The following is a 25,509-nucleotide window of genomic DNA, read 5'->3' on the forward strand; positions in this document are numbered from 1 at the left end:
AGTACTTTACTTTTTTTAATTAAAAAAAAAACTCTAGCTGTAAAAGTTAAAAACACTTAAAATCTTCAAGACTTTTTGTGAATTCTTCTGTTTTTTCGAACCACTCTTCTTTTTCAACGTCATAATAAAAACCAGAAGTGATAATTTTATTCCCGATGAAAGCAGAATATCCCCAACAACGTCTATCAATTGAGGATGGTACTTTCAAGTTTGAAAACTTTTCACATGTCGAGTCGTACACTTCGATATCAAGCCCATCTACGACAAACAACTTATTTCTAATTGCAACGGATTTGTGGTAAGCCCTTCTTTTATTCATGCTCGGAAATTTCGACCACGAGTCGCTGATGTGGTCGTAAGCTTCCACAAACGTCGTGGGTTCCGGATCCCTGATATCATCTATTTCCCAAACATTTCCACCGGAAACCACAATTTTACCTGAAAACACGACGGCGGAAGCGTCCTCTTTTGCCTTCAGCATGCTCTCCTTTTCCGACCACTCGCGAGTTTCAGGATCAAACGCGTAGCAAGCACCAGTCGTGTCCATGGCCAGGCCTCCGAGCAAATATATTTTGTCCATGAACGTGCAGACACAAAAATAAAAATGCTCGTTGTAACCATCATACCAGTTGGCCCACTTTACCCTTTTGTTTAATAAAGGAGAATACTTGATAATTGGAGGATGATCGTCATCAATTTCGTAAGAATTGTCATTGTTATAACTAGAGCTGTCACCAATACAAACAAAATCGTCATCACTATCACCAGGACTGTCATGACTATCGTAAAAATTTGCAATTTTTTTTGTATAGTCATCATGCGGATCGCTAAAAGTATAAACGTCCCCTTTGTATGAAACTGAACATCCTTTCGATAGCTCGTCGCTGACCGTTGGAACAGGATGGGAGCAATATCGATTTGTGAAGTAGCTTTTAGATTTATTTAAAAATACTGCCTTCTCATTTAACACACCTTCAATTACTTCACGACAATCTTCCACTTGTTTAAATGTTGAGTTCTTATTCAAAATGTGCTTTAAAGCGCAATCAGAAAGCAACGGAAACCTGACATGCAATAACAGACATTTTGCGTGCATGCTTCTCTCTTCAACTTTATGCCTTATCCAAGCGTCTACAGCGTCGAAGATTTCAATTTCCGACGTAATTCGTAAATTTGAACTCGACACAATTCTACGCACAAGTGCAAAGTCTATCTCCAAAAAGTATTTTGTCTCCACAAGTAAAGTGAACCATTGCTCGAGGTACATCATTATTAAACGATTCAAGTTTGGTAGTTTAGAGAACATCAGGAGTGAAATCAATTTTTTAAATCGTGATGCACATTTGTAGTTCAAGCTGTATTTAACGTACTCGAACAACTTGTCATCTAAGCTTTTGTTTAGTGTCAGATCGCACGTTCTAAAAGCTGGTATCAGATTGCTTTCATCTAGCTTGGGTTCTTCTACAATTTACAAACAGACGTTTAATTACTTTCAAAGTAAAATTGTTTTTTATTTAATAAACGCTATAAAATTTATAGTTAATGCATTAAAAGTTTAGAAGTATGCTCAAGACAATTTTTTATAATTTGTGTAGACAATAACGTAAAACGTTTAAACATATTTTTATTTTGTTATACAATTTCTCAAATGTATATTAACAACAAGAACAAAGAAATTACTGCACTTTAAGCTAAAATCCTTCTCAATAAAACAAATCGAAAGTTTACAAACCTTCCACCGTGACCATGCAGTAATTTTTCCCGCCCTTTTCAATGGCAAACTTCGTACCTTTCTCTATAATTTGCAGAATCTGCGTTTTCTTACCTTCAGACCTGTATTTTAATAATATTTAATTCCTGAGTTATTGACTGCAAAATGACAGACAAAGCAGGTGAGAAAAAATTACAAATATAACAATGGAAAAAAATTACAAACGAGAAAACAGATTAAAGCTTGGAACTCATAAGTCATTATAAAAATATTATTTCAGTATAAAATATTTTAAAGTATACAGTGTTTTAGTCATAGAATCCATAATAACTTGTCATAAAAAACGTTTTATTTTGTAAAAATTTAGATTGCGTAATACTTTTATTACTTCTTTAACAGGAAACATGTTTGTTAAGTTCAGTTGTCAATAATTAGTGCGGAAGTTTAAGTAACACTTAAAGTTGAGATGCAATTGAAAAATTTCATAAGCTTCTACTAATCAGTTACAGCTTAATCACAAATTAAATTTAAAGAAATATTTTACCATAAGCAGAGTAAAATAAAATTTACTTGTGTGAAAATCGCTCATGCGCAACTAAAACTATCGTTCTACCAATCAATAAAAATTTTTGATTATCAAAATCTATTTTTTATAATAATTTGTAATACAGTACGATAAATTATATTAACTTGTATGAATTAATATTTATACCAAGCGGAACAGTAAAGTAAACAGCTGAAATGAGCTTTTTCATATTAAAACATTCTTGCTGTATCAAAATGTAATTATTAAGAATATATAAAACGTGAGACTTTTATTTCATAGTACAATTAAACAAAATTAGGTTTGTAAGACATATCAAACAGGTTTGAAGTAATAAGTAGTTTAGTATTTTGATATTTAAACAGAAAACGATGGATTTTAAAGTATTTTGCGATTCACGTTATTTTTTTTATAAACTTTTAATCTTTTATTATTAGATAACTAACACTTTGATACTTTTTATGTAAGTAGTATTTTTTGTAAAAAATAAAAATACCAACAATAAACAACAATAAACTCCAACAAACAATTATGAGATTATGAGATTCTTTGTTTCTTTTTTATGTTTAAATTAACATATAGTTTTAAGTTCAGTAATAATTATACTTTTAATTTTTCATCAGTTTTTAAAAAAGATACTTGTTTTAAATGCAATTGAAAAAAAACGTGGTGCCTGACAAAGTTAATAATTTACTTAATATAAAAGTTAATATATTAGATTTTTTTTGCATATAATTTTTTAAAGTCTAGTACTTACTAACTAATATTGTTTCTTATCATTATTTCACACAAACACGTATTAAGCCTCAATCAACAGTAGGTTTGTAATCACAAAAATAGTATTTTATTTAATAGATTGAAAATAACCTTAAAGGGTATAGGAGAGCATAGATGGGGTCCGACCTTAGATTTAAGGCCAAAACTAAGATCAATGAAAAAGGGGATTTACCAAAGGAATTAAAAATATGTCTTCAAAATGCACATGACTTCAAATATTGAAATACAGTACAATTTTATATACAGAATATTATAAAAGCATACTTTATATTGAAAAAGAGTTCAGCTGAAGCAAAAAAAAAACATGTAAGTTATTCAATAATTAGATTTTTAAAGCTTATATTGATGTATATTGTATTAACAGTAAAATTTTACTAAAACATGAGTTAAGAATAACACCTTGTTTTTTTTTTTTCCAATTTGATTATAAAAATTGTGTTTTAAACTTTTTTATATGAATGCTTTTTCTTAAGTTAGCTTGGAATTGTTTTCAACTGACTAAAGTAACTGTGTAAGAGTTTCTTAAACAGTTTTTATTGTTTTAATAAAAAAATCTCATTTTAACAAATATAACTGCTTAATAATCAGAAACATTTCAAATTTCAATAGACTTGTATAAAAATTTTTATACAATAAACAACTTATAATCAAATAAGATAGGTTTGTATTAAAATATTTATTTTTTTCAAAATTATAATGCTAAAAAATTATAAAAGTTAAAAACAAATTTTTTTGAGAAATACCATTAATAAAGTTAAAATTTAAGTTTAGGATTTTCAACTTCACTACATTTATTCCAGGAGCACATAAGCAGTGAATCTTATTGAATAAGTTAGCAATAATTATAAAAAAAAGAAGAAAATTATCATTAAAATTTTTTTACTGTTTTATTACAAGTATAGTTCAACTATTTTGTTAAGGTTTTTTTTACATAGTTTTTTTTTTAAATAAAACCGGACATGTATAGGTTTTTCTAAAGGTTAAGTCCAGGTAGTCATTATAATTTTAATACATTAGTAAGAACAAAAAAAAACCATGGCTTCATAACTCTTCATTTATCAACCTTTCTGAAAATATAAAGTTTTTATTTTGAAGAAATGTATGTATAAAAGTGCTTTTATAAATGACCTATACTTTGTAAAAGCAAATAGGTGTACTATTTTTAAGTTAAAGTTTAAAAAGTTGTAAAATTCTTATACATTATTAAGAGAAATAAAAAACAAATGAAATCTTGACTGTAAGTACAACAACATACCCCAAATATTTTAAATTATTTTACAAAGAATTGTTTGTGTTGGAGCAATGTTTAGATTCATGCCATCTAATTTTGTCCAATGAAAAAACAATTTTAAGCATTTATTGAAGTAATTACACTGTAATAATGTTTTATTTAAAAAATACTTACTTTTATTTTTACTTATATTTTATAATTAAGAAAATTAATTAATTAAGATATAGTTAAATTTTTAACAAGTTTTATAAAAAACAATTAATTAAGTTAATAAGAAACTATTTTACACAATATTCAAGGCCAAAGAGGGGTAAGATATTTAAAAAACTGTTTGAATTTAAGGTTTTTAGTTTGGCTAGAAGTTAGTTTTTACAGTTAATGTGCTTAAATTAGTTTTTAACATTTAAGGGAACAAAGTCAGAGAGTTCATTCAGTTCTTATTAAAATTAAAATAATTAAAGTAGACTAATTCATTGAAAATATTTTTCCTCACAAAGTTTATAAGCAATCATTCTTAAACATTCTCAGTCTAACATTGACTTATCAATAAAAATCTTTTAAAAAATGAGTAAATTAATTAAAAAAACCATATGAATACTTTTTACTTGTTGGTTATAAAACTTTTATATTTTAAATGTTTTGTAGTTTCTATTATTTAATTTTTGCTATAATGAAAGGAACATTTTCTTAAGAAATAAGAAAAGAAATACATTTTATTACATTTATTTGATCTAAACTAAATGTGAATAAAATATTTTAAAATTAGAGATAAAAAACTTCTTTATAGTAAGTTTGTACAAAAAATTTTTACTGAACTAAACTTCAAAATTATCTAAGTACAACTCAAGTGTTCAATGAAAAATATTTTATAATATATAATTTGAGTCTTCATTCAAGTTATATTAATTTTTGTTACAAAATAGTATTGGACTCATTTTTTGTCACCTCAACATAAGATCTTATATAAAACCTAAATAAAAAGTATTAGTAAGTTTTCATAAATCACCAAATATTTAATTAACTTTTGATATATTATAACTGCATATACAAGTACATGAAACAAACTTTTATTTCTTTATATATTCGCATAATTTTAAATGTTTTCTTAAAATTATCTACCTCAAATGTTAAGGAACCTTAGTTAAACAGTTTAATATTTTTTTGAAAGTAAAATTCTAAAACTACTCAAATAAAATACATTAGGGTAAAAAAAACAAAAAACGACTGATATTTAGAAAAGATCAATAGTACCTTTTTATTATTATTCTACAAAGATTTCAATACTATTAATGAAATAGTATTATATCAATTGGCAAAATATTTCCTACAAACCTTTTTTTTAGTAAATCTGACTTTATTTTCTTCTTTATTTTAGCTTAAATAAATAAACATTGTTTATAAATTTACTTATTGAATTCTTAAAGTATTATTGAGTAATCTTTTTTTCAAACGTTAGTAACATTTTTTACACTCACAAATAAGCTACTCTTTACTGTTTTAAAAATTCAAAGTAAGTTTTGAAATACAAGTGAATAAAACACTTTAATAACCTCTAACTATTTATTTGGCAGGTTCTTATTTGCTGACATCTGCCTAAAACAAACTTTGAAAGAACAAAAATTTTGATTTTTGCTTTCTAACTTACAGTCTTGTTTTTTCTGAAATAATCACTTTGCTTCTAGACCTTAATTTTGTATCTCAACTTTCCCTTCTTAAAAAATAGTATAAACTGTTTTCAAATATTTTTTCACTTTTTGTAAATTTATAATCTACTACTTATCATCAAACTAGTTACCTAGTTAGTAATGTTTGTGCATCTTTATATTTCTATATTTATATCTTTATATTTTTAATAGCATTAAATATAAAACAAAGTCAATGCCTCTTTTTGTACAATAGTTTAAAAGCTGCAGGAAAAAGGAATACCTGGAAAAAATGACAAAATTGAGTATTATGGTTAGTTTTAACTTTCTCTGTTAGTTTAAAATTTATTTTTGTTTTACAGAACATTTGTAATGTGCTTTTTATATTTTTAAGAAGTATTTTGTAAATGAAAATATAGTGTTATATTTTTTGAATAAAATTCTAAGTTTTACAGCTGGGTGTATGCACTATCATGAAAAATAAGAAATCATTATTGCAAGTTCCATGATTATTAATAACTTTGCTTAATACAGTTTAACTAAATACCTGAAACTGTAATACAAATAATGTAGTATATGAAGTAAAAGTGGAAAAAGACCATCTTACTAAAAATCTATCTCCTCCTTCATTTTTGCAATCTTCTTCGAATTCACACAGAAAGTGTATTGTTAAATTTTATAAAGATTGAATGCAGAATTTTTTTAAATTAGAAAAAAAAAATTATTAAAAAAAAACCATCTATTTTTTTGTTTTTAATCTAAAATTTTTGTTTTTTATATTTTTATAATTCCAACATTCAAAGTCTTTTAAACTATAATGAAATGTTTCCTGAAAGTTAGAGGTCTCTAGCTCAAATAATGAAGGAGTAGGGAGATTTTTAGTAATTTTTTAAACTTTGGAGAAAATTGACCCCAAAAAATATGCGGTCTGTACGTTTGTAACGCAAAATATTTATAAAAACTACAATATCTCAATGATAAATTAAGATTTTTCAGTTCTATAAAGACTGGCTTGTAGTTTGTACTTCAAACTTTCATATAAAATCCAATGTTATTTTTAATAAAAGTAAATATCTGACCCCCTATGCCCTTAATTTGACAAGAAAAATCTACCATATTGATAAAAATATTTTGTCATCATCAAAAAGTTTTTTATTATAAAATAGACTTAAAGTAGCTTTACAGTATCTTTTCAATGTTGTTATACAACGCAGCACAGTTTTCAATTATAATCTTAGCTTTACAGTAAAAATAGACCCAAAAATGTGTACTTTTAAAAAACTTGAACAAATTCAGAAAACCTAGAAGAAATATCTCAAAAAAGATTGGCAACCTTGATATGAGTTTTTTTTTCCAACATATAGAAATATGGGATGTTGATTCTCGAATTCAGTTACAAGTATTACCACCTTACAGAAAGTTAGTAATTGATATCTAATAAAATAATAATACTTTTCAGCATTGTAAAACTTTTAATATATTTGATTTAGCTAATAGTGGTTTATTAAACAAAAACAAAAAATTGTTCAAAAGTTTTTTGGTTCAAGGACTTGGATACACAAAAGTACCTCTCAGTAAGCGAGTTGCATACCCAATTTAATCGAAATTATAATGAGCTACAAATTGAAAAAAACTTTACAGTAAAAATCTAAACTCTAAAACGAAAAACTCAATGAAAAATGAACCTATTAAAATTTACAACAATAAATATTTTTTTTAAAAATTAAAACGATGTTTTTCATACAACTAATTTTTTTTTTTCTCCCAATTTTCAGAAATGTACAGATAACACTGATTGTAATTTTTTTTTTTAAAGTGAAAATAATGTTTACTTAATTTTGCTCCAGATGTTTTACTAAGAACACTAAGATAAAGTTTTTAAAGTTTCAAAGAATTGAACTTTAACTTAAAATGGTTTGATTTTTTAGTATAACCACTAAATCAATATTGATAAAAAAATTTAAGCTTCATATATAAATTTTTAACTCGAATTGATTACTTCAAAAAATTACTTAAAATCAGTGGAGATTGATAAAACTGAAAAAAAAAAATTGTAAGAACTTTTGTTCTACTCCATGAATGGGTTAATTGAGAAAGAAATTGATATAAAGAAATTAATAAAATAAACTTTTAAAGTTTAACCTTACTTTGTAGACTTTTAAATAAACAATAAGTTGTTTTTTAACTGTTCTATAAACTAAATTTTGACAGAAAGATGGTAAAAGTTGGAGACCACAATAGTTTTCTTAAGAGAGAGGAAATAAAAAATGACCAAGTGAAAAAAAACTTACCATCTTCATTTTACATTCAAGTTTTCAGAAAAATTTTAATTACACAACTGTTGAAAAGCTCAAGTTCAAAACATTTGAATCACACTAGATTTTACAATTACACAAAGGTGTAAAGCAAGAGGTTTGCAATTTCTTAATTTAAAAAAAATTTTCAAATGTTTAAGCTAAAAGTTTTATTTTGGCGAATTATTTCATGGTTTTACGCATGTCTTGTTGCTAATAAAAATAATTGTTTTATCCAAGTTATTATATTTTCTAAAGTTAATGTAATTTTAATTATAATGTTAAATGTAAAAAAACATTCTTCTAAGCCAGAGTATACTTGAAGTACTAAAATCATTTTTTCTTAATGTTTTTTCAGTGACTTTTTAGAAAAAGAGTAATTATAAAATCTTTTTTGTACTTATATAGTTTAGTACATATTTATATTTTTATCATAATTGTTTTTGTAACAACTTATTCATTTAAATAAAATAAATTTAGAAAATAGTTTATTGTGTTTGAAATGTTAAGAAAATGTTGTTCTTTTTTATCTGGTTTTAAGAGTTGTACTTTATCAAAAATACTCAAAAATATATAACTATTTTTGTTTTTTAAGTTTAAATGTATTAATAAAAACTTTATTTTTTGTTTTTTTCGGTCGTTTAAATTTATTCTATTTCTGAACAAAGAAGTAGATTTTGGTGTTTTTTTATGATCATATTTATAAAAAGATCAAACATATAAAAAATTCTACTGTAGTATTAACTTTTAAAGATTTTTATGTTGAAGGGGTGAAAGTCTCAATCAAAAATTCCTTCTTGTGTTATTTTTATTAATTTTTGATGTTATTTGTTACTTCTGAAAACTAATTTAGTGTCTTATAATAAAAGTTACTGTTTAAAGCAGTTTTTTTTTAATTGCTTTAAAAGTTTCTTTAAATTTTAAGTTAACTTTGATATCTACAAAAAATTATTACTGATGTTTATTTTTATTTTTAATTTTGCCAAACTACAGCTGCTTAAATTTTGTTTATTTAAAAGTTCATTGATTTCTAAATGCTCAACATTGATTAATTTTCATAATTATGTAGAACAAACAAATTTCCAACTGATTTATAGTTAATTTTTTTTTTTTTAAATAAAAACTTAGTTTTTAATTTTTTTCTAAAGCTGGATGGTAGTAAATGGTTTACAACATGTAATTTGATTTTTCTACCTCAGAAAAAATACTAAAAAAAAGAATTTATACATACTATATGAACAAAAATGTTGTGTAGTAAATTGAAAATTTTTTGGGTTTTAGAAACATGTACTTATTTTAGTTTGTTTGTAAAAAAGTATTTTAGTCTTAATTTTTGTACAATCATACTTATTTTGTTCTTGAGTTTAAGTTATGTTTATTCCTACAATTTTTTTCTCAAATTATGATATTTTTTAAGTTTTCAAGCTGTATGATCATAACAATGTTTAGTAGCTAATAACAAATTTGCTTCATTTGAATACATTTATTAATCTTATGTGTATTGAAATACTTTTAAATAAATTTAGTTTATTATTTAAAAATTGTATATAAAGTCATGAAAAACTTTTTCATTGTATTTATTTGTTTATATTTCAAGTAAAATGTATTCAATTTAGTATGTTCAAGACATTTTTGTTTAAAAGCTAAAAATTGTTTATTTCTTTATTGGCTTTTTCATTATAAAACTATTATGAGTTTCATCTTAATGTTTTAAACTAGGATACTTTTTACTTTACCATGCCAATCCCCTACAAAAAGACACGCGTCACCATTGTTTTTAGTAGAACGAAACAGTTGTTTTCAAACTGAGAGAATTAGATATAAACTGTTTTTTTTTTCATAAATATCCTGTTTTATGTTTTTTTTTTTCATTTGAAAATCAAGATGTATTTTAATTTTGCACTTCAGTAGTTTATACACAACAAATTTTTTCACCAATTACAACTTTAATTTGTTTTTTCTTACTTCGATCAAGTTTGATAATAAAATTACAGTTTAACAGTTTTTGATTTTTTAAACTGGTTCGTTTTATGAAACCTTTAAAATTTTGTACCTTAAATAAGTGGTTGTATAGTTTAAATTTTATTTAGAATTATGAAAAAAAGCATAAAATTTTAAAAGCTGTAATGTACATGTTTTTCATTTATATGATAAACAAAAACACATTACAAAACTTGGCGAAAAATTAAAATAGTGCTTTTAATAGTTTTTTTTTGGCTATCTAAATAATAGTCTGTATAAGTTTTTTTTTAAACTGAATTTTTCAAATGTTGAACTGTTTATATTTTTTATGTTAATAGAAACATCTATAACATTTCTTATCTCTGTGTTTACTAAGCTTCTTTCTTTTTATAAAATTTTTTTTAAACTATTTGACATATTTGTAATACTTGAACAAAAATTATTTAAGCTTAAAACAATGTTTTTAATTTATTGCCATTTTATTCATCCAAAATATTTCATATCAAATTTCACTAAATTAATTAGAATAATTCTAAATGATTTCATCTTCATCTTAAATTTTTAGTTTTTAATTTAGTTAAGCAATAAGTTTGGATTATTTTGCTAAAATTTATAAGCTTAATTTAATACTTTTGTTATTATAAATTATGCTATAAAACCTCGTAAAACTGTTTCCATTAAGTAGAAATTGCTACGTGTCTATTTGTGTTGTGTTCAAAAAAAAAGTACTCGAAAATAAACATATTTTTTAAATTGTTAATAAACATGTTTCACAAATCGTTTACTAAAATAATTAAAATTAATCACTTTATTTGCAATAAGTTTTTTATATTTCACTTTATTTTAAAGTTAAATATGTCATGTAATGAAAAGAATTAAACAATTTTAGTTTTCTTTTTATTAAATCACTGCTTAACACGTCAAAACTGTTTTATAAACTTTTTTTGTTTACTAAAATCAGTAATTTAAATGTAGATAGAACTTCTATTCTAGTATTTTATTTAAGCTCTATTTGAATACTTTCTCCTTACTCAATTTACTCTAGCAACTTTTGCTTTCTTCAAGCATGACGAGCTTATAGTACTTAAATTATGGCATCTCTGTAGGGGAGTCCGACATTTTTATTACTGAAAATAACATTGGATCCTATATAAAATCTTTAAATACAAACTACAAGCTAATTTTTATAAAATTAAAAAATCTTATTTAACTTTTGATATATTGTAATTTAAAAAAACTTCTGATACAAACGTATGAACCGCAAATATTTCAAGGTCATTTTTCTCAGAAATCTAAAAAATCACAATGTTGCCACTTTTTGAGTCAAAATATCTTCCCTAAGTGACCAGAAATTTTCCTGAGTAACCTTAAACTTCCCCGAGTTTTCCTGAGTCATTTTTAATCATTAATAATTATTTATTAAAAAATTACCACATTAATTTTAAGAATATTTGAGAACTTGCCGCAAGGCTAAGAAATTTTAAAATAAGCACTTAAAAATGAATAAATTTAACTATTTTGTAAAAATATAGAAACTGGATTAAGTAAATTTCATTCTCGATCTATAAAAAAAATTCCCTGAAAATTTTTAAAAATTTTCAATTTTTCTTTAAATTTTTAGAAAAAACCAAAATTGCCCTGAGTTTCCCTGAGTAAAAAAAGATAATAAAAATTCACTTAGTTTCCCTGAGTTTTTCTGAATTCCCTGAATGTGTTGCAAACCTGAAATCACTAAAAATTTATCTTCTCCTTAATTTTTTGAGCTAGAGACTTCAAACTTCAAAATTCCTTTTATAGTTTAAAAGACTTGAAATGTAGGAATTTGAAAAATATAAAAAAATAAAAACTTAGATAAAAAAAAAAATAATAATAGGTGGTTTTTTTAACAAAAATCATATTTTTTAAAATTTAAAAAATCCTATATTTCATCTTTTTCAGTTTATTAATACACTTTCTGTAAAAATTTGAAAATGATTACATAAAAAATAAAGAAGGATATAGATTTTTAGTGAAATGGTCTTTCTTCGCGTTTTTAGTTTGCGCCTTCCATTAGGAACCTATTGAGATCACTAACTTTCATCTCTCGTATCTCAAAAACTACTTTGAAATTTTCTAAGCAGTCAATAATGTCTGATATCTCAGATAAAACTCTTCAAAATAAAACCAACATAAAAAAAAATGTGGACCACCCTATGCCCTTTATTCAATCTATTGAAGGATTACTTACTTTTCAGACTTATTACAAACTAATTTTTGGCCAATTTTTAATAAATTATTTAAAAAAAACACTAATCTAAATTGCTTTGATGATGTTTACAAATCATATCATTAAATTATAATTTTTTAAATTTAGATCTTTGTAAAATATAACTATTTTTAAAAATAAGGCCATAGGGAGGTCCACTTTGTTTTTCACAACTTGATCTTATTTTGTAGAATTTAATCTGAGCTATCAGACACTTTTAACCGCTTAAAAAACTCAAAGTAACTTTTGAGATATAATCGATCAAAGAAAGGGCGTTCAATAGGTTCCTTATGGAAGGCGAAAACTAAAAATGCAAAAAAATACTATTTCACTAAAAATCTATCTCCTCCTTCATTTTTTGAGTTATCTTTCTCAAATTTTTACAAATGTGTATCATTAAACTTTAAAGAGATCTATTGTAGGAATTTTTTTAATTTTGAGTAAAGAAAAAATTATTGTCAAAAAACTACCCTTTTTTTAGTTTTTTGTGGATAAATTTTTATTTTTCAAAATTTCAAAAATACCAACATTCAGATTCTTCAAAATATTGAATGGAATATTTCCTGAAAATTTGAAGTCTCTAGATCAAATAATGAAGGAGGAGATAGGTTTTTAGTGAACTCTAAAATTTCCAAGAAAATTGACCCCGAAAAATTTGCGGTCCATACGTTTATATTGGAAAATTTTCACAAAAAGTTAAATATCTCAAAAGTTAAATGATGTTTTTGAATTCTATAAAAACTGGCTTATAGTTTGTACTTAAAGCTATCATATAAAAGCCAAAGTTAATTTTAGTAAAAAAAAATGTTCGACCCCCCTTATGGCCTTGTTAAAGTTATTCAAGTAAATAGGTGTATAGAAATTTTAAACATTTCATTTATCTAAAACATAGTTTCCTAAAGTGGGCTCAGTTTATTAAAAAAAATTAAGGGCCCACGAGCAGTAAATGGGCCACAGGGAGGCTATTAAATCAAAATTCGAAACTTAGACTATGTATTTTTTGGCTGATGTTAAAAAGAAAAATTAAAAAAGTTTTTAAGTGTTTTCAATTTTTTTTTTGTTTTCTAAGTAATCTTTTTAGAGGGAGCCATAGCTTTTTCTACTTCATTTGAGCAGGCCTCTTTAGAAAAGTTAGGAAAACCATTATCTAAAAACATTTTATTAACAAACCTTTTGTAAGGTTTTTTTATTTCATTTTCCATTGTTGGCAACTTTCTCTTCATCATCTACTTGTAATTTGTTAAGGTTTTTTCAAAACTTAAAACTTAATTTTCAAAAAAACTGAAAAATTTTATTTGCAATTTTGAATAATGTAAGTTTTGTTTTTTAATTCGAAACTATGTTAGTGATTGTTCATGCTAAAAAGTATGCAGTTTCAATTATATTTATTAAATTATATGTTGTTCTTGGTGCATTTAGTTATTCAGAAGAATTGAAAAACTTAGAACCACTATAATTTTCAAATTTTAGTTTATAATATACAAGAATGAAAAGTTTTTCTTAAAACAAAATCATTCATATAATAGCAATCTCACTAGCACCTAAAACTTTTTTGATTATTATAAGTAGAAAAATATAACCCAATAAAAAATAAGTTTAATAACACTTCGTTTACAGTATAAATTTTTAAATCATTATCTCAGCAGTTTAAATAAATTGAATTCAAAAAACCAAAAATTTCAACTAAAATATTAATTTTTTTAGTTAAGACTTGCAAAGCCTTAACTATTAACAACATTTATGTATCAGAAAATATAGAAAAATCTAATAATGAGTTTGAGACATTTGGAGAACCTAAAATGTTCAAACTAGTTATAATATAAACAAACAATAAGTAATAAAAACACTGTAGCTTGATTAAAACAAAATTATTATTTATAGACTCTTGTACATAATTTAAAATTTTAACAAAATTTTCACTAAAACATGTCCAGCTTTTTAGCATGATATTGACTCTTCAAAATTTTTTTTATTGTTTTAACTTGAAGTTTTTTATCCATACACACTTAAAATTTTAAGACTAAAAATTATAAACTGTTTTCAAATATTTTATTTTGTTCTACTTAGAAAACTGTCTTAACACGATTATTCTGAGTTATAGGAAAACGTACAAGCTAGTCTGAGTTTTGTAAAAATATTTAAACAAAACTGATTCAGCCAATGTTTTTCTAATTCTTCACTAGCTTTATTATCCCAAGGAACTTAAGTGAGTGGCAACCATGTAACAAATTTTAAATTATGTTTTAATTGTATGTTTAGTGCTGAAGAAAAAAAACGGAATACTTTTAACTACTAATAGTAATTAGTTAAAAGCGATTAAACTCAGTTTATTATGATTAAAGGGAATTATTTGCATATTTCTTTAAAGTTTTTAAAACTAATCAAAGATATAAATTTTACCCACTTTTCGTTTTAAGTAAAGTATTTTATTTCATCAAATTCAAATGTTTAAAAGTATAAAAGGCAACTAAACATTGATGATTTCTTATTTTTTTTTAAATATCCTTTAAAAGGTGATGATAACACAATTTTTTAAGTTAAAGAAAATTTCATAGTTCTTGGTTGCCTAACCTTTTTGAGAAACTTCTATTAGGATTTCAGAATATCTTTCAGGTTTTTAAAAGAACACGACTATGGGTATATTTTTAGTTTAAAGCCAAGATTTAGTTAAAAACAGTGTTAAGTAGTATAAGAACATTGAAAAAACTGTAAATCAATTTTATATAAAATAAACTTCTGGTTATGACAAAAAAACTTTTATCTATATGGTAGATTTTTAGTTCAAGTTAAGGTTTACTACATAACATGTAAAATTCTTTAAAAATTCAATGTTTTATAGTGATTTTTGTTTAAATTTCTAGATTTTTTGATGATATTTGTTCAAAATTCCATATTTTATTTTATCTTTAAAGTTTCAGGTTTTACCAGGTTTTTTCAGCATACAGTGTCTATATCCTTGTTTTTCAAGAATTCTAGGTTTTTTGGTAACCCTGATAATTGAAAAATGCCATAGTTCTCAATCTAGGTTTGTTTTAAAAAAAAAATATATAAACAGATAATAGTTAAAAAACCCTGAAAATATTAAAGTTTTTGTATTATGTATATATAAATAAAACCTCTCCTATACTACATCATTATATTTTATTTTATCATGTTTTTTATTCTTTTTTCTTAATTCTTTTTTTTTTCGTAGAATGTAGACCTTGGCGTATGTCAAAATTTAGAAAATGTATTACTTGAATAACTAGTGAAATGTTTGAAATTTCTGATGATTTCTACAAAAAAAAAATAATTTTTATATAATAAAATAGAATCACATAGAAAAAGTTAATAAATTACTAGTAATATCCATAGGTATAACTAACTTTTTTTTACATCTATTGTTTTTTATTTAAACAGTACAAACTTTTACTATTTTTCAATTTTCTCAGGGAATTAATTTTCTTGGTCTGACTATTTATATTAATTACTAAATTTAAAACAGAATACATATAAAAACTTAGTTAAACGTATGAATAAAACTAGTACATTTTTTATTAATTTATAAACTTTTTCTACGTGTTTCTAATTTGTTAAAAGAAAACTAATTTTACTTGTATGGAAGTCATAACAAATGTCAAAAAATTTACTATTTATTCAAATCTTTTTTTATTTATCTTAAAATATGTCAAGGTCTACGTTATAAAAAAAATAAAAGAAGTGTTGATTAATTAGAGTTTTATTTATAGATACTTTTTATAAAATAACTTATACATGTTCAAGGTTTTTTAAACTTTTTTCTTTGTGTTTTTTTGCTTTTCAAACAAAAAAATAGCTTAACAAAAATATATAAATTTCAACTAGCATTGTTGATTTTTTTGTTCATTGTATATTCTTCCTTAAGATTAATAAATAAACAATATTTTTTCAAATTATTTTTTTTTTATTGTACTGGGTTGGCAAACCTTTTTAAGTTATTGCTTCTAAGTTTTGTTAATTTCTTTCAGTTTTTAAAAAATACAAGTTCTTTGGTCTAATACTGTTTGAAGCTTAGTATAAAATAAAAAAATAATAAACTGTGTTAAGTAGTTAAGCAACATTAAAAAGATACTGTAAAACCAACTTAAATGTGTATTTTAATAAAAAACATTTTTGATGATGATAAAACACTTTTATCTAAATGGCTGAATTTTTGTGTCAAACTAAAATTTTCCTACATAACATGTAAAATTTTTTCAACTTTTAGGTTTTATGTAATTTTATGTTTAGTGATTTTCGTTTAATATTTAAGTTTCTTAGTGATATTTGTTTAAAATCCAGATTTTTTACTGATATTTTTGAATATTCAGCTTTTTCAAAATTTCAAAATTCCAGGATTTTGTGTAACCCTGATAGTTGACAAATGCTTCAAATTAAAGTTTTACTACATAACATGTAAAAATTGTTTGAAATTTCTGGTTTTATACTGATATTTGTTTGAAATTTTAGGTTACTTGATAATATTTGTTCAAAACTCCTGGTTTTTTTTTTTTAATTCTCAAATTTCAGGTTTTGCCAGGTTTTTTCAGCCTATAGTGCCAATACTGAGGTTTTTCAAGAATTCTAGGTTTATTGGTGACCCTTGTGGTTGACAGATGCCATAGTTCTCAATCAAGATTTGTTTTTCATAAAAAAGAACATAAACAGATAACAGTTTAATTTTTTTTTAACATGTATATATAAATAAAACATTTACTTTACTAAATCTTTCCATTTTTATTTTTAAATAATGATTATTATATTTTCTTTGTTTTATATATTTTTTTTAAATGAAATATAGACATTGACGTATGTCATAAATTATGAAATTGTATTATATAAAAAACTGTTTATTAATAATTTATTGACAAAAATTGCAACCTTACTAACCCGGTTTCAACTAAAAAAGGATCTTTAGAGTTAGGTGAAACTCTATACCTAACTCTGAAGATCCTTTTTTAGGTGAAACCGGGTTAGTAAGGTTGCAATTTTTGTCAATAAATTATTAATAAATTTGCCTCTCTATTTCAAGATTGAGCACTATTATTCATTTGGTTTTCAAATTATAGATAAATAACTGTTGAGGTATTTGAGATTTCTGATGATTTCTATATAAATGAATTAATTTTCATAAAATAAAACAGAAACACATTGAAAAATAAGTTAATACAAATGTATAAGTTTTATTCATAGGTATAAATTAATTTTTTCTACATATTTTTTTTTTTTAATTGTTCAAACTTTTATTGTATTTTAATTCTTTTCAGGGAATTAATGTTCTTTGTTTGATTATTTATATTAATTACAAAATAAAAAACAGAAGACATATAAAAAAATAATTAAACAAATGACTAAAAGGAATAAATTTTTATTAAATTATAAACTTTTTCTATGTATTTCTAATTAGTTTAATGAAAACTTAATTTTTTTGTATAGAAGTTATGACAAATGTCAAATAACTCACAAATTGTATAGCTCTTTATATTTTATTTTAACATATGTCAGATTCATATGTTAAAATATAAAAAAATTTAAATTATGTTAAAATTTTAACATATGTCAAAAAAATTAAAGACATAAATACAAAAAGTGTTAATTAATTACGATCTTATTTATATATATATATTCAAAAATTAAATTATGGTCAAGGTTTTTTAACTTTTTTCTTTGTGTTTGTTTTGTTTTTCAAAAGATTATTTTAGCCTTATAAAAAAAACATAAACTACAACTTATATTGTTGATTGTATATCCTACTTTAAAATTGGTAATTACAAATTATTTTTTTAATAAATAAAACTTTCATAGTACACCTTTACCAACATTTTTGATAAGTTTCTTATAGGTTCTAGGTTATAAAACTTTTTTAGTAACTTACTACATAAAAAATAATTTTATTTCTAATTTACAGGTTTTGTAGTGATTTTTGTTTTATATCCTGGTTTCTTAGTGATACTTGTTTAAAATCCATGTTATTTTAAAGTTGATCATGTTCCAGGATTCCAGGTTTTTTTCTAACCCTGATAGTTGACAAATGCTAAACTTCTCACAATTTTTTTTTTTCATCAAATAGAACAGTAAGAAAAAAGTTAAAATACGTTGAAAATTTTTAAGTTTTATTTATCAATTTTTATCTTAAAATAAAACTTTACCTAAACAACGTTATTTCATTCTTATTTTCTTTTTTTTTGTGTAATGTAGATCTTGACATATATTATAAATTAATGAAAAAAAAGTTAAATAATTTATGAATTGTTCGAAATTTGTCATGAAGTATAGTAAAAAAATATTTCTCATATAATAAAACAGAAACATATAGAAAAAGTTAATAAATTATGAAAATGTATTAGTTTTGTTTGTTTTTAGTTATAACTAACTTTTTTGGTGTTTTCTGTTTTTTATTTTGTAATTTGTTTTTGTTGAAACCATAATGTATGTCAAACTTTTAATTGTTGTTTCTAAACCTTGAGTATAAGTTTATTCAATAAATTTTTGTAAAATTTATTTACTTTTTTATGTTAAATTTAATCTAGCTAGGATTTAAGACTTATAAGACAAAATGAAACTAGTCTTAGTAACATAGTTTGAGTTCATTTGTACACCTAAATATTTGGATTATTTTTTACCTCTATAATATAAGTTTGATTGTAAGGACGAATTGTGGCACACCATAGTCAACATTAATTGCAGGAACTTTTCACAATTTTTTAAAATATTCAAAATACATTTACTACCAGGTCCAAATTTCTCCAATATGCTTTTAAAAAGTGAAGAACAACAAAATATACGCTCTAAATATTTGGTTTCAAGATCTTATGTAAAAAAAAACTTTTCGGCTAACGATTCGCACACCACGGATACCTTTTAACGTCTTGTCCTGGAAGACATTTGTAAAGTACACACTTTAAGAGGTTTGCACCCGCCTAAAGTACGCATTAAATTACAAAAAATTAAATAAAGTTTTAGAAGAAACATTGTATATCATAATTTTTTTAACAGTTTACTTGTTGATTTTTTTTTAATTAACATTTTAACTCAATTTAACTTGCAAAACAAAAAAGTTAAAAATAATTTAACTATAACATAACTGAAACAATGTAATTAGGACTTAACCTTTTAAAATATTAAAGATTTTTTTAGATTTTGATCGTGTGTATAGCCTAACATTCTTATCGATGTTTCATGCTATGTCCTATTAAATACTGTAAAGACATCGATCAGTTATGCACTTTAAGAAGTACCTATTTGCATAAGGGACGCAATAAATCATTAAATAAGTGAAATCAACTAATAAAATAAATTTTACATAGCATAACTTCTTCAAAAGTTTACTTGTATTACTTTTTTAAATATTAATTTTGTAAATTAATGAAAATATCAGCGAAACAAGTCTTACAATGCCAAACTCTGGGCTTTCGTAGACTTAGAGACAAGCTCAACTTTACATAAGTTTTGATCATTTCAATCTCTAGACCAAGTTTTGGCACAAGTAATTGTTTATAAAAGTAGTTTTGCTTGTTAAATACATTACTGCAATAAAAGTGGTTAAATAGTGTAGAAGTAAAAAATACGGAGTGTGTTTAATTTACTTAAACAGGTTAATCTACTATCAGGAAACGATTTTAACTCAACTACTATTTATAATCAAGTTTGTAAACCACTAAAAAATAAGCTAAACTATTTTTAGCTTTAAATTTATAACAAAAATCTAGTCAAGACAATGGTATTTAACTGTATAGTAATCGAAGCTGACAATATATACACTACATTGGACACGACTGATATTTATAGCTCTTGTTTCAATTGCTTGTTGTTAAGAAATTTTTTGTGTACATTATGTTCCCAACTTTACATGTAAATATATTATTTGGAATACTTGTTTTTTTTTTTTGCTTTTTTTTAGTTGTTGAAGACAAAATTAAAAAGAATCATCTTTTTGTGTCGTAATTGATTGTAAAAACATGTAGCGTACGACTCGGTAACCGAAAGGTTTTTCGTTCACCAGGTCTTTCGACCAAACCTTTTAAGCGTTTTTTATTATCGTTTTATAAACAATGTAACAAAGCAAGGCTTGTATTTAATTAAGGCTTCCATCGTAACAATTATGCCTTAAACAATTTATAAATGTAATAAGTTTAATTGACACATACTTTATTGTTAAATAAATAACAAATAAACACTGTGCAGCTAATTATAAGAAAAAAGAAAAAGGTATCAAAAATTTTACTGTTTTTTAAAGGACATACATAGTGCTCGCAGCCACTTTTAAATAATAAACAAACTTGATGCGTGCATTAAATAAACTTGTAGAGACAATGAAACAAATTGATCAAAGTTTGTTGTTAAAAAAATGAATAGTTTTAAATTTATTAATACTTTGGTTTTTTTTTGTATGTTTTCAATACAACTTTTATTTTTAATAACTATTTTTTTAAATTTTTATAAAAATAAACTAAGATAGCAAAGTCGTCTGAATTGCTATGAAACAATCTTCTTTAGCTAAGCTTTAAATGAACAGACATATTTAAGGAGATAGTTTAGAAATTCCTAGGTTTACTTATGAACATGTGTTTAAATATTTTAAAATTAAACAGACTTATAATTTCAATCCTTTAAAACCTCAATTGTGCAAAAGTAAGAAAAATAATAACTAAATTCATTCAATTAAAAACCATTTCGTATTAAATTAAATTTTACTTTTGTTAACCAAACTTGTGTTTATTTGATCAGTTTTTGTTATATGGTTGCCTGTTAAATCTTTTACTGCTTCGTTTGAATTGTTTCAATTATATTTGAAAACTAAATCTGAATTGTTTATTTGTTTAACAAAACAAAATGGTCTCAAGTTTGAAATTGAAATTTTATATAGTTTAGTTTTGATAAGTTTCAGATTTTATTTTCTTTAAAATAGTTGCAATCTTATTTTTATTTACAGATAAAAAATATGTTTAAATTAAAAAAGTTTAGTACAACTTTAGTTAAACTTTAATTTAGCTTTTTTTTTTTCTGTTATTATTTAATTCAAATACAAGTACAACATTTTTCTGACGATAAAGTTTTGATGTAATTCAATATATAAATTGTAGTTGAAATGTCACCCAAAATTACAGTTTTCTATCATTGCTTTAAAGAGTTTGTCTTTCTCTTTAATAACACCTGTAAAAAGTTATAATTATTTAGTATCTTATAGGTTTCCTAAAAACATTGTCAAATATGATAGATAAATGTTTGTGCATTTTTTAAATTCTGGTAGTAGAAAAAATTTTAAGTACCTTAGGTGGGTGCGTACTTCTTAAAGTGCGTAATCAACCGGTGATTATACCTACAAAAAGTAAATGATTTAGTCACTATGAAAATAAAACTAGAGCATAAAGTGTATTTAAGATAAGTGATATTATTTGATTTGAAAAATAAAAAGTATATTTTTACTTACTTCATATGTAATTACTTCAACTTATAAGTCTAGATAAACATTAAAACAATGCACAGAAAAAGCATGAGTAAAAGTTAAAACATTTTTAATTAAATAAATTTTATTAGTTATCATTACTTTTATTTATTTAATTTCAAATAAAATTTGCAGCTTAGTTGTTTTAAAGATTTAAAACCAAACGCTAACCTTTTGACTAGAAACTTTTACCTACTTTAAATATCAAATACATGTATAACAATGACTTTTTATCATAAAATACTTCTTTTTTACGTAACCGGGTATAGTCCTATCATTTTCAGAGAATTAGAAAAAGTCATGTTCAATAAGGAACCGTTTATTTGTATAATTTTTGTTAGTAGCTAACTAAACACTGTTTTTAAACAGTAACTGGTTAAATATATGTTTAGGTTTTGAACAGTGTTGTTTAACTTCATACTTAATTGATGAATTAAATAATATATGGTTTTACTCTTTTTGAAAAATTGAACGTAAGGTAGCTAATATAGGATTTTACATTAAAAATCACTTTTTTTCATAGCAAAAATAAGTGCCGACATAAGTTTTGGTTTGTTTATTAAAAATCAAATTAAAAAAAAACAAGCAATATAAGAACTATAAAAAATTTTTTAGTTTAACAAAGAAAACTGTTGATTTTCTTAGTTGTCTGTAAATTTATAAAAATTTATTATTTGTTTTAGAATTATTATTTTTCAGATAACAAAGTTGTTAAACTTAAACAAATTTAATAGAAAAAATTCACACAAACTAACTGTTTTGTTAAAACTGTCAGTATGAAAAAAGATTAAATAAAGTTATGCCTTATTTATCTACCATTTATACTAATGTTATCCAAAACTACAATTAAGACAAAAGTTAAATTGAGTTTATTACTTAAAAATTGTTTCACGATAGAGCGATGATCACAAGTAAAAAAGTAAACAAACTAACAGGTTGCAATGGACAAACACTTTATATAGTTTTATATGTGTAATTAGTTGATTAGGTAATTGGTTATTTAATTAAATTTTAGTAATTTTCAGCAACATTAATTATCATTAACGTAAACTACAATAATTACAAAAAACAAAAGACAAAACAAAATAATATAATGAAAACAAAATTAGGTAAATAAAACTTTAATCTAGTAAATTAAAACTTCAAATAAAATTTTGTGAAATGTCTACATTTTCCCATTAATTCTGATCACAAATTTAAAAGTTTTTTGTTGTCTGCAAATGCGATTTCGAGTCTCTCCAAATTGCAGAGAGTGCAAATTTTACTAGGTTTATTTTGATTAGTGTGATGAATAATATCCCATTTTATTATTTCTTTCCAATCAGCGTTGCCATTTTTGATTTTGTGAATAAATCTACTTAATCTTGTACTTTCTTTCTTTTTTTCATTTTTAAGGATTGTGTATGTTCAAAAAATCTGTTTTTTAATTTTCTTCCAGTTGAACCAAAGTAAACTATCTAAGTTTAAGCAAAAAAACTTTCGAAGGGGCTTTAAAGCAATTAAGGCGCCATAAGAGTATTGAAGAGTAAAAACAAAGGTATTAAACGCGGTTTACGGAAGATATAAGACTTACACCAAAAGTGATAGGAACTTTAATGAGAAAGTCCAAGCTTTTTTTATTTTTCTGAAAAGAGACATGTTACCCAAAAGAGTTTGGAAACCCCGATTTATACGCTTTTAACTGGTATTATAGCTCTTATAGTCTTTAAATTTTAAGCTTCATAATGCTTAAAGTTAGTTTAGTTTAAAACGATATTTTTTTACAGTTAATCTGTAATAATTTAGTATAAGTAAAATACAAACAATAGCAAAAATAACGTGACAAAAAAATAAAGCTTTTGATTTATTCTAAGTTTGGTTGAAATAATTATTTCTTACTTAATTTTTGATAGAAACTCTACAGTATTAATTAAAACAGTATAATGAAAATCTTGTAAGTACTTAATACTAACTTATTATATTAAATAATAAATGAAATACTTAATATAAAGTTACTTTAAATACATTTTTCACAATGAAAATATAAATGTAACATATATTTTCAATAAGATTAGTATAGCTAATTGTTTAATTTTGTATATGAAAATATTGTATCTTTAGAGATATTTTGAAAACTTAAGATATGAGAAACATAAGCGTAACTTACAAAAATTAAGTGATTATTATCAAAAAACTTAAACATTTATAATTAGTCTTTTATTCAACACTTTGTTATTACCTTTTAAATTTTGTTAATTTATAAAAAAAGTATAAATATAGCTGTGTTATCTTAGCTCATATATTAATAAGTAAATTGTTTCTGAACGATTGAAAAAACGTTTCGGTTATAAATTATAAAATTTTACATTTTTACGTGTTTGTAAAAGTTAATTTAGAAAAAAGATTATTGTAAAAAAAAGTTATTTTAAGCTAGATCTTATAATTAAATATTGATTTTTCATTTTAACAAAAATTCACTGATACTTGAAAATAAGAAAGTTTAGATTTAAATTACCTTTATTAAATCAGCGTAACTCACTTTAGATACAAGAAGATGATTAACATTATTTTTTTATAAATACTGAATTTTCAGTAAAGCTATCATTCCACAGTATAGTTACTTTGTGATCGAACTACTACTCGAAATAAATTGGTAAGTTAAAACAGTTATAAATATTGTTACATATTATTTTAAAACAAATTGTGAAGTTAAATATAAATTTTTGTTACACTAAACTAATTTTAAAAATAGCCGGCGTTTAGTTCAATTTAACTCGTTGAATAAGCACACACTTATTGATAAATAAAAGTTTATTTTGAATATCAAATTCAATCAGCTTTTCCAAATTCCTTTTCAAGTTAAAATAGATTTTTTAATATGTTCACTCATTTAATACAACTAATATATATATATATATATATATATATATATATATATATATATATAAAGATTTTAGATTAGTTTGTGATACAAATAAGATATCAGAAATGTATTTCTATTGCTCAAAATAGACTATTGTACCTCAAACCAGTTTAAGAAAAGAGAATTATTAGAAAACTTTTAGAGACAAGTACTTGACTAACAATTATTTTTACACAGATACAACATGGGCAGTTTGCTGAGCTTCTTAAAAATGGATTCCGTTGAAAGCACTATTGCAAAATTTAAAATGCGTTTTCTCAACATTACCTTGAATTTTGTCCTGCTGATGTGCTTCGGTTGTGATCTGATGTTTGCAAATTCGTTCTGGAACGATTGGCAAGGAGGGAAACTTGTTGGCTGGTATGAAACCTCTATCTATGTGCTGATGCCTCATTTTGTTGTTGCAGTTCAGTACTCATTGACTGCACTTTTATTGTTTGGCATGAAAAAGCTTATTCTATAATAAGTGTGTTAGTTTTGTTGTTCATCTTAAAAGTTTTTTGTTGTACTCAAACCCTTTGTTTTATGCATAAGTTTTGATTGAAATCAAACAAATTCAATTTAGTTTCTGTATTTTTTCTGTTAATTGATTGGATGTTATGTTACAATAAAATTAAAAGAAATATAAACGTTTGTTTGAATTAAGTATCAAATAGAAAGTTAAGCAATTAGTTGAAAAATATTTAAGTTTTGTGTGGAAATATTTACAATAAATTAATTAGTTGCTTTTTAGTTAAAATAGAAAAAAATTCCAAGTG

General features: G+C 23.7%; 1 protein-coding gene across 1 annotated transcript; it reads right to left on the reverse strand.

The window, feature by feature from the left end:
- Positions 1–46: 46 nt before the first annotated feature.
- LOC145843249 (kelch-like protein 6) lies at positions 47–25,145 on the reverse strand. The gene is made up of 3 exons (XM_082950713.1): positions 25,003–25,145; positions 1,733–1,833; positions 47–1,461 (listed from the first exon to the last, which is right to left on the reverse strand). The coding sequence occupies exons 1-3, from the start codon at positions 25,143–25,145 to the stop codon at positions 47–49; spliced, it is 1,659 nt and encodes a 552-aa protein (XP_082806839.1).
- Positions 25,146–25,509: the final 364 nt, after the last annotated feature.

This window comes from Thalia democratica, chromosome 8, assembly GCF_965202585.1.
Source record: "Thalia democratica chromosome 8, ktThaDemo2.hap1.1, whole genome shotgun sequence".
NCBI lineage: Eukaryota > Metazoa > Chordata > Thaliacea > Salpida > Salpidae > Thalia > Thalia democratica.

Coding starts and splice junctions, on each gene's coding strand:
- LOC145843249 (XM_082950713.1), bottom strand. CDS start 25,145: ATGAGGCATCAGCACATAGATAGAGGTTTCATACCAGCCAACAAGTTT. Junction 1,834..25,002: donor CAAGGTAATGTTGAGAAAAC/GCATTTTAAATT, acceptor ATTAAAATACAG/GTCTGAAGGTAAGAAAACGC. Junction 1,462..1,732: donor CTGCATGGTCACGGTGGAAG/GTTTGTAAACTT, acceptor TGTAAATTGTAG/AAGAACCCAAGCTAGATGAA.